The sequence below is a fragment of the Gymnoscopelus braueri genome (genome assembly GCF_963280865.1).
Source record: "Gymnoscopelus braueri genome assembly, chromosome: 7".
NCBI lineage: Eukaryota > Metazoa > Chordata > Actinopteri > Myctophiformes > Myctophidae > Gymnoscopelus > Gymnoscopelus braueri.
The window spans coordinates 27,414,633-27,425,713 of NC_137608.1; the positions used below are offsets into that span (position 1 = coordinate 27,414,633).

Here is an 11,081-nt window from a genome sequence, read left to right on the forward strand (position 1 = left end):
ACACGCACACACACACACACACACACACACACACAGTAACGAGTAGAGTGGATCTACAAACTTGTAAATTGTTGACTAATGGATAAATTAGACCAAGCCAACAGTTGGCTGACAACAGCTGGGGTCACAGCAGCAAGTGTCGGCAGTGATCCCTTCAAAAACAAATTCCAATTCTCAGACAGAATATTTTGCCCTCACTGCGCTGTTGGGTGGCCTCCACCCTCATTTGCATTACATCATGCCCAAAACGGCGAGAGCCTCCTCTACAACAATCAATCAACAAGAACACCAAGATGACAAGTTCTCCGTGTGGAAAATGCCGCCGACCCACAACCTTCTCCTTCTCAATTGTACGCTGATTGGTTTCGAATTGACTACAGGCAACGGGCAAAGCACTGATTCATTTTTTTAATCGGGCTCCTGACCTCTTCTGTGATGTCAGACGAAAATAAACACACACCAAGCAGACCACCCCCGGCGCTCGGGACCCTGCTGTTTTGATCCAACTGTCGGCTCGGTGTATTTTAGGCTTAAAGGCTCCTCACTGTGTCCTAGTCTCCATCACTCTCCTCTTTCTGTCTCCCATAGTGTCAACCAAAACAAAGTTCTCCTCTCAGTAACTGCTATTTTGACCTATTTTTGTCCACACAGTCACCGACTCAAATTCTCCCTCTCAATCCTACATCGTCTTACCACTAACTCTTTCCTCAACTATCTCCCCCTCACGTCTGTTGTTCCATCTTATTTTAACTAGACTGTCCTGTGTATATATTTATCCTTCCTCTAACTACCTTTCTGCCATTTCCTCAGTGTCTCTTGCCACAGTGTGTCACCATTTCATTGACGCTAATTGGAAGATGGTGCCAATTTCTCAGGTACAACATCTCTGCCATGAAAACGTTCTGAATGACAAAATGGGGGAGGCGGTTGAATAGAGAATGTTTCTATATTCAGTATAAAGCATTAACTGGATGACTGAAGTCCTAGCGACATCACGTCAATATCCAAAACTTCACATAAGGTGAGTCAAATTTCACACGTTACTTTTCAGTTAACATCATTGTATATTTGGCTCCACTGGCTGCATGTGACTTCATCAGTTTCTGTTGAGGTTTGTATAACACACACTGGGATGCACTGTGCTGAGTAACCTAATGTCTTTACCTCCAGCTTTATGCCATACTTCTCGTCTACCTCTCGCCATCCATCCATTTGTGTGTGTGTGTGTGTGTGTGTGCGCGTGTGCGTGTGCGTGCGCGTGCGTGCGCGCGCGTGCGCGCGCGCGCGTGCGTGCGTGCGTGCGTGCGTGCGTGCGTGCGTGCGTGCGTGCGCGCGTGCGTGCGTGCGTGCGTGCGTGCGTGCGTGCGTGCGTGCGTGCGTGCGTGCGTGCGTGCGTGCGTGCGTGCGTGCATGCGTGCGTGCGTGCGTGCGTATTGGGGGGGTAATAGCATCTCTCATGTGATGTCCTAACCTGGGATTTTTATTTTTACCTTACCATCAAGCTGCCACTGTTGCTCCATGTAGGTCAGTAAAGAGGACACACACATACACACAACGAACTTACTCGCATGCTTACCCATAACCCGGAACGCATGCACTCAGTCACAGACGCACACACGCACTCCTTCAAACACATACTATACACAGAATGGAGCACACACAGCACATGATGCACACTGCACACATAATACATAAGACACAGACACACACACACTCATCACACGCCTCCTCCACCCTAAAAGCGTAACAACAACTCATCCGCCACCCAACTAAATCCTCGTCCTAGAGAGAGGCTTCACAAAATCCTTCCCTTGATATACTCAAACTTCACACATAAAGATACACACAGACATACTCACACACATACACTGATACCCACACACACACACACACACACAGCCAGCCCTCCCTGCAGAGAGTAATAAATCTCCCCCAGATCACATAGCTCAGAAGACAGACTGGGAAGACAGAAGGGGACTTGAGTTTGTCATGGCAAGCAAGGCGCTTTGCCTCTCTCTCAACCTCTTTCTCTCCATCTCTCTACCTATCTTCTCTCTCTCTCTCTCCACGCCTCCCAATCCTTGTAGCCCCGCTCTCTGTTCGATCTCGTCAGCTTCATAAAAGGCTGAAGTGGGAAAACGGCTGTTTATTGTTCCCAAAGAGGGGCAAGCTGCAAGACACGGGGATGAAAGGAAAATCCAATTTCATCTTTCTGACAAAGTCTCATTGTTTTACTGAATCGGCCAGCTCTGTGTAGATAGGGATGAGTTGCTTTCCAATAAATGTTTAACAAATACAACTCAGTGTCTATCGAAAGGCACAACAAAGCTAATAAAAAAAGTATACGCTATGCATTGTCTTGCAGTGTACAGACATTGAAAGTGTCTGTACAGTGTAGGGTGGGCGATGATCGCTGATTGAAGCACTCACTGATCTGGGCGTGACTACACACCTCTGCAGGCTCCACCTCACCCCCTAGAACGCCTCTCCGCTTGTATCCCTTCTCGTCACCTTTTTTGATCATTGCTAGTTTCTATGCAGATACTTGATTTTTTTCTTTTAGATTTTCCTTTTATTGACAAGAAATGTTGAGAATGTTATTCAGTTGTTGTTTAGACAGATGCTAGGTTGGTGTTTACCTGGCATCCTAGTTTCATTGGGGATTGTTCTTTTTTGCACCCTAAATCAAATCTATGTATATAACACATTTAAAAACAACTCTCATTGTACCAACGTGCTCTACAGAACAAATACTGTAGCGTAAACAGCACTCCTTTGACTATTGACCTCGTCGTTTGTTGACTAGGGTTCATGCTTTCTCAGCTTACTCTGATCTCGCACTTGCAAGATGCTCTGGAGAAGAGCATAGATCTGCTAAATGCCTAAATTGTCGAGCACAACAGGATAAATCAGTCATCCAAACATACACACAAGAAAGAAAGAAAAAGAGCCGCTGTCATGACAGGTTGTTAACTTATTTTCTAACATCTTATTTCCACGTGACTGTCTACATTGTGGTTATAACCAGGGTTCAATGTGTATTTAAAAAAATGTAATTAAATTAAAACTATGTACCCCCCTCAAAAACTGAGGGGGGTACATAACCAATCTACATACTCACAATGCTCACAATGTTGTGAGCTTGCAGATTAGATATTTTGGTTTTAGTTATTTATTTTAAATCGTTTTTTTTTTTAAGATCTTTAAAATATTTGACAAATAGTTTTAACTCTTTTACTGCCAGAGTATATACATTAATAAACTCACCCACTGCCAGCAATTTTTAGATTTTTTTACCTTTTCAAGTAGTCACAGAATATTTATCTCCAGCATGATCGATCCCCTGATGGTTGCTAATCACGGGGGGTTTCACTGTGCTTCCGCGAAAAAGAAAAAAGAATGTCATCGCGACCTCCCGTGCGCTTGTTATATGCCGTTGAAAATAGCATGTCTCGCCAAAAATACATAGTAAAACACAGGAGCCGAGATACAGAATATTTCCCAAATACTTTAACCAGGAAGTGAATGGAGCAGTAATTTTAAATTAAATTGTTAAATTGTGATATTATCAAACATATCAGACAGTCTACATGTTCCCATTAAGGAAATGCATGTACAGTAGCAGGGATAAAACATATCACCACCGACCATAAAAAGTAATGATCAGAGGGGTATATCAAAAGAAGAGGTATGGATCCCCCCCCAGCAAATCAAATCTGATATAACTAAGACATGTAATGTATGTTACTATGAAGCACTGGAAAATTATGAGAACCTACATACAGTACATGCGTAGGAGTAATATTTGTGATTCAGTCAAACACTAATGCACTCTTACATGCTTGTCAGACAAAGAGCAGATGAACTCTGTATTTTGCATGAATTCAACTACTATTATGGTATATCACTGTGATCATGACCTCTCAGTATATAATGCTACTATACTGTAGTACTATAAAAATTAAAATGATTCTCATTAGCAGCAGTCATTTTGATCTCAACAGCTGAAGCCTTGACACTAACAACCATCTAAGTCTATTTTGAGTATGCTACTGTAAATAAGTGGCATTTTCAAATGTCAGATAAGCGTAGTGTACACTTCTGTAATTCAGTTATGCAGCGTACTTTCATTTACTTGCTTTACTTCACACTCCAATGACCATTATCTACTGCTGAATAACTCAAACAATTACATCTACAACAACAGATTTCAATATCTCAATCAATATCTTTCATGTGCACTGCTATTCAAATAGGCCACTGTTTCTCAATGTCCGGTTCGGGGCCCACCAGGGACTAAATGGAACCTTATGGGTCTGTAACTCTGACAGTGTGCAAATGGAACCTTTTTTTCTTAGGGACCCAAATCTGCACTGTACAATTTTCGTGTTAATTTAACCCTGGGTCCATTTGGTTCCATTTGTAGACTCTCATGGACTGGATGTTGAGAACTTGTGAAAAAGGCCTTTAGACTGACACTACACAGTCATAGAATTCCTAATGATAATAATCAACATACTGTAGATTGATATTACTGGGTGCCTCAGAAATGTATGTAATGATATGATGGCAGGCATAAATCAAGACCTGATTGAGTCGATATTGAGAGAGTATCTAAATTGAGGTTTTTGTCTGTTATAATGGATGACATACTGACAAGGAAGCCTCATGAAAGCAAGACAAGTTTTTAATTTTGAACAAAGCAAAGTATGTTTAATATCCTAAAACAATGTGAATGTTTTACAGTTCACTTATTTGCCATATTTTAGTGTTTGGAAGTGTTGGGCAACATGTATAATACCAATGTTTATATTACAGGGAAAAAAGCTATTAGAATTAACCTTAAAGTGGACTCTAACATACCAACAGATAGTTCATTATGTCCGAACTTATCGGACTTATTTAAAGATGTCATTGCATTGCAGACATAATTAGTTACTATAGCAACAGTTAGTTAGTTATTATAGCAACATTAGCTAATAAATTGTTTTGTTTGGACCAGAAGGAGATTTAATTTAAGCATCATTAAGCAGGACTATTTTAAAACAGATGTCTATTTCAGAAAAAAAGATATGGACATAGTTACCATGACATCAGCCTTTGGTTTGTGAAATCCCATTTTGAAGCCTCAAGTTTAGCAAATTGACCATTACCATCTTGGATACATGGATATTACTATCTTTGAAGTGACCATTATTTGGATGAGAGGTTGGAGCTCTTTACTGATCGTACTTGTCAATCACAAAGTAGCCATGCCCTTAAGGCTTAAGTATACCCTACTACTTTATCTTCTATATTACTCTACATGGTACCATCATTTACAAATATAACATCATGTTGTATTGAAGAGGACTTAAAACTAGCGATTGAGAGCATAAACTCATAACGGTTACTGAGGTAATAAATAAAGAGAGAAGCAGGGTCATTTTCCCATAGACTTCCAATGGAACTTCTTTTTGGAACCAGTGGAGTCAACCCCTGCTGGCCATTAGCTAGAATGCAGCTTTAACCCATTAAAACCGGGAAAGCATCTGAAATCATTTTAGATTTCTTTGGCTATTCAAAAATAGCGGCCAAATACGTATAATTAAAAAAATACGTAATTTACTAATAATTTACAAATACGTATTATACGTACAAATACGTATAATACGTATATACGTAATAGCGGCCAAATACGTATAATTTTGGGTGTCCTTGACATGAAAAAGTTTGAGATAGCAACATACGCTTTTAGAATCGGCCTCAGGTCTTAATGAGTTACGTTACTTCCACACAGCCTTCATTTTTCAGACAGGGACAAATGTTTTAAAACTATCAATGGGTTTGAATTACTTCTTCAAATGGCATGCGGTTTCTCATTAGGCTTACCTTAAGTGGAAGGGACTTTTCACTACAAGGGCTGATGGGTAGAGACTGGAGGCTGCTGGCAGGACTCGTCTCTGTGCTCTGTAGGTAGGAGGAGGAAACAAACCCATATAAAGGTATATACAGACACAAATGTAAGCAATTGTGTGTGGACGGTGTTCACAAGTGTTGACAAGGAGGTCAGGGGTTTTACAGATCCATAAACCCATGAGCTTGAGGTTCCCAACTCAGAACTCACCATTTGATGAATTATGCAATAATTAACTCACATGTTTAACATATTTCTATGCAGATTAAAATCTTCAAATACACCAGAAGCAGTCAAAAACAATCGGAGGGGCTGTCTGCATGGAACACCCGCAACAATAATTAAGACCCTCATATTCTATATATGATTGTGGACGTTTTCTACAAATCTCTGTCCAACTTTCCTGTATTCTTCTTGAATTTAGAGGCCTCTTTCCTTTTACTTAAAGCATGCACAACTAAACTTTGTGTGTGTGTGTGTGTGTGTGTGTGTGTGTGTGTGTGTGTGTGTGTGTGTGTGTGTGTGTGTGTGTGTGTGTGTGTGTGTGTGTGTGTGTGTGTGTGTGTGTGGGTGTGTGCGCGCGCGTGCGTGCACGTGAACCTGTATTTGCGTGGGTATGATCAATCTAGAGTCAACTCAACATTCACTAACTCAACTCAAACTACAGCAGCAAGCGGTTTGTGCGGGCGAAGAGGCTATTTAGCAATCCAAGGCCATTGGCCTTGTGCACTTTCCATCTGTTTCTGTTTCTGTCTCTGCCTCCCTCTCTCACTATCTCTGATCGAGCTCTGAAACACACAAACAACAGAAATCGTTGCCTAACAATGCCGATTGGCAGGGACGCTTTGCGTTACAAGTTGTTCCATTTATACCGCTATGCGGCACAGATGTTAAGCGAAGCTCGGCCAACCAGTTAAGCCGATGGGTTGGGTTAGCCAATCAGGGACATATACTGGCTTAGCGGCAAAAACGTGATGTGACATAATTGTATTATGTTACTCATATTGCAAATTATTAATATATATATTATTTGCTACAGTACCTAATCTCTGGGTTTTCTAATGCCTGCTGTGATCACACACATTTATGCTTTTCAACCCCATGCAGGTGTCCAGCAGACAGGAAGCAGCAGGCAGCTAGAATGGTGCACACAGGCACAGAGCGTAAACAAGCACACACGCACACACACACACAGACACACACGCACTTTCAAAACACACAACCACTAGGAGCGCACGCACACACTGATTCACATGAGAGCAGATACACACAGTCATACACAGGCACGGATGCAGCACACGCCCTGACAGCTAGTTACAATGTCACCTGTGAGGGCTTAAGATGAGGAAGAACTGGAAAATGAGAGAGGAACATCTTTGTCTGGGACCACACATAAGGATGTGACTATCTCTCTCACACATTCAGGATGTGATGCAAATACAGAGATGTGGAAGAAGTAGGCAAGAAGGAAAGTGAGTCAGTGTTACGCACCGTAAATAGCAGATCTACAAGCTCACACGGGTCTTGCAACACGACGCATTGTCAGATAGTAGATCAGCTCTTTTCGGTGGGCAATGCAATCAATCAAGTATGAACCGGGCATAAGTTGAGAAAAAAAACATACTTTTTAACAGAGCATAAACAAGCTAATGCTAAGCTAACGTGCTACACTAAAGTTTTTTGTGGAAGCACCGTGATTAGCAACCATCAGGGGATCGATCATACTGGAGATAAATATTCTGTGACTACTTGAAAAGGTACGAAAATCGCTGGCAGGCTGGGCCTTATTTAGTAGTATACTCTGGCAGTTAAAGAGTTAACAAACTGGATTGTTCAGGTACAGTTTTTAAACTACCGCTACAGTACAGTAGGTCTTAAGGAAGCCCTTAAGGAACCTGAGAGCCTAAACCTTTGAACAGCATCTACTAGGATGGTTTATTGGTTTGGCTGCCCTTTGAAGAAGCACACCTCCATATTACCCCTTAAAGGTGTGCCATGGCATCAGCCCATCAATGTGTCAACAGTGATCAATGAGTTTCACCATGCAGAGAGACAGACAGACATTCTACTCTTGCACAAACACACTGCACATAGCCGCACATGCACGCATGCACGCACGCACGCGCACACTCCCCCCCCCCCTCTCCCTCAATCTTTAAGGTCACCCCTGTCCCACAGGCCTTAGTGCACAACTGTCCCCTCAATTAGATCTGGTTCAGTAAAAAGCCTTTCAGATTCAAGAATGGAGAAAACTGCCTGGGAGCGCTGGGTTTAATGACTTGGACTGCCTAGGAGCACGGTGTCTAAAGATGATGAATGGGCTAACAAAGGAAAGCAGAGCTTAGGGGTTGACACACCCCTTTAATCACATACACATCAGCAAAATCAGTAAGTGAAATGCTTAAAATAACTGACGGTGGCCTTCTGTGAAATGTGGTCGGGTGGAATGCAGAATGCACTCCACAAAGCTATATAAATGCACCATTTAAATAGAGACAGAAACTTTAATTTGAGATAATGCCCTTTGTAAAATCACAAAACATAGGTAAAGATTGAAAACATGCTATTCCCAATTCAGAATGATATGAAATTAGACATTTAATGATGTGGCCCTTTGTAGCATCAAAGAATTATGGAGAGGAGAGGAGAGGACCAAAACAGAACATCAGCAGCTCAATATCAGAAGGTCAAGTAAATAAAATGCTTAGCAAACAGACATGACCTGTCACCAGCCTTGCTGCCATATGTCTTACATCCACTGATGGGAGGTGGCAACATTTGCAAGTTAATGAGAGAATAGAGTAAGCAAAGAGGCCATAACATCATCACTCCAATATTCATGTTCTTCTGTTATGTTATACTGTCACTTTCTGTCTGTCTGTCTGTCTGTCTGTCTGTCTGTCTGAAACATACAGATGAAACAGAGAGGGAGAGAATCATACATCTGCAGTTCCATCACATCTTTACTCCAAGCTTTTAACTCATATTAGAAATGGTGGGGTGTTTCACAAATGTGTGTGTACACACGTCTGTGCCTACTCACACATGTGTGCGTGTGTGCGCGTGTGGGGGTGTGTTTGTATGTGTGTGCGCGTCTGTGTCTGTGTCTGTGTGTGTGTGTGTGTGTGTGTGTGTGTGTGTGTGTGTGTGTGTGTGTGTGTGTGTGTGTGTGTGTGTGTGTGTAATAATGTTGTATTTGGAGATGGTCAGTCATCCATGTAGAGGAGCAGAAAATAGAAACCTGGCAGAGATAATGGATTTCCTTTCAGCTAGACTTGTTGAGTCTAAGGTTTTATCATCTGCGCTCCTTGGCATATAAATGTCTAATGCAATTTCAAGACCAAGTGAGATACAATATTAATGCATGTATGAATAACTGACAAAGAATACATGCATTATCAATAGAATTATTAGTATTGTAATACAGTATTAGTATTATCCTACTACTTTAATTGAAATGCCCACACTGTGGTGTTCGTCAGGGGTTGCCCGGCACACCCTACTGCGCATGTGTGACATATGCGTCGACATACAGACATACTCTCAGCACAGTAGCACACTCACACAATCATATAGTGTCGTACTTTTGTGCACACGCACAGGACATACAGTAAGTTAAATCATCGTTTTGTGCAAACATACTGACGGACACGGATATTTCACGTGTTGTTTATGTTTATTGCAAACAACACGCCACGGACAACATCACTTATTTTGATTCACTTCCCCCCACAATATTTGTTTAAGTCCTCCCTGTTGCGCTGTCTGTCTGTCTGTCTGTCTGTCTGTGTACGTGCGCGCACTTTCATCTGCGTGTCGTGTTGTGCCAAATATGCATAGCGTTTGTCATTTCCCCACTGTTGGAAAAGTAGTGTCCTTCCCCGTTCCGTTGCACTCACACACAGCGCGCGCGTGTGTGTGTGTGTGCGTGTGTACAGTATGTGTGCCTCTGTCAACACAAGCCGTCACCCTGGCTCGCTGATCTTTTTAGCTGTGCGTGCCACGTCTGTGCCCGATGCATTTTATTTCAACAATTAAAAGTAAACCATACACTCACAATCTATGTGGACAATTATTTTCTACCAAAACATACATCTACAGGACATTCCCCGCATCTGCTGCTCTGAGTCTGAACTGAATTAGCCTACAACCATTTAACGTCTCCACTTCAAAACAACGTCTCGCGTCCCGCGAGACAAAACAAAACAAACAGAACATGTAAGCAAAACACTTCACTAATGACATCTGCTTTTCAAAAACAACCACTTCACTCACTATAGGTGCACAATTACTCATTCAAACAAATACGACTCTACTTCTGTCCATAACTCCACTGGGTACAGTGCACATATACAGTATATGCACATATGTATGCACATAATACAGTATATTACATATATTACAGAACTGTTAGCACTATGGTATATTTAAGTATACATTACATATTCCATTCCATGGTAAAAACGAATTAAATATCTTTGTTCCAGTAAGTGACCAAAGTTTACACATCTTTGAATCAAAATCGTAAAGTAAAAACATCTGTATGGAAAAATAAATGACTGTTTATGAAATACCACTATCCAGTGATAGCAGTAAATACCGCTATCCAGTGATAGCAGTAAATATCGCTATCTAGTGATAGCAGTAAATACCGCTATCCAACGATTACAGCACCACCTCTTCTGGTTCAGAACGTTCCATTCTACAGCACTAGGCCAGTGAGAGAGAGTGCATGCATGACTGAACACTGTGACCATCAATATGGTACTTGGATTTTTAACAGTGAGACCAAAGTACTTGGAATGCATGAGTGCTTAACTAATTGACCATTATAGCTAATTTGAAACAGTGCAGCTAATTTCACTGTTTCCCCCTATTCACTCTGAATGAGACTTATTGCCCAAAGTAAAACTCCAAAGCCTTTCAAATGTATTTGAGTTTAGTGTGGGTGCATGTATTTGAGTGTAAACTTTGCCAAAAGTTGACAACATATTGATTGCAGAGACTTTATAAAAGCATAAATGCCTGTGCTTTGGCAGGGATGATTTCTTTATGATGAATAGTAGTTGATTGACACACAAAATTGTCAGTGAAGCACTGGTGTGGCTCCAAGTGATGCAACCATCACTTTCCTTATTAAGATGACTAGAAACTTAAATTACAGGTCTGTGACTGAGTTGTCTGT

At 41.4% G+C, this 11,081-nt stretch overlaps 1 protein-coding gene across 2 annotated transcripts in view; it reads right to left on the reverse strand.

Moving 5' to 3' along the window:
* ccser1 (coiled-coil serine-rich protein 1) overlaps positions 1-11,081 on the reverse strand; it is a 179,536-nt gene that overhangs the window by 101,851 nt on the left and 66,604 nt on the right. For both annotated transcript variants that reach the window (XM_080432334.1, XM_080432335.1), the window contains exon 9: positions 5,872-5,949. In XM_080432334.1, coding sequence (XP_080288460.1) covers positions 5,872-5,949 — 78 coding nt within the window. The remainder of the gene's footprint in view (positions 1-5,871; positions 5,950-11,081) is intronic.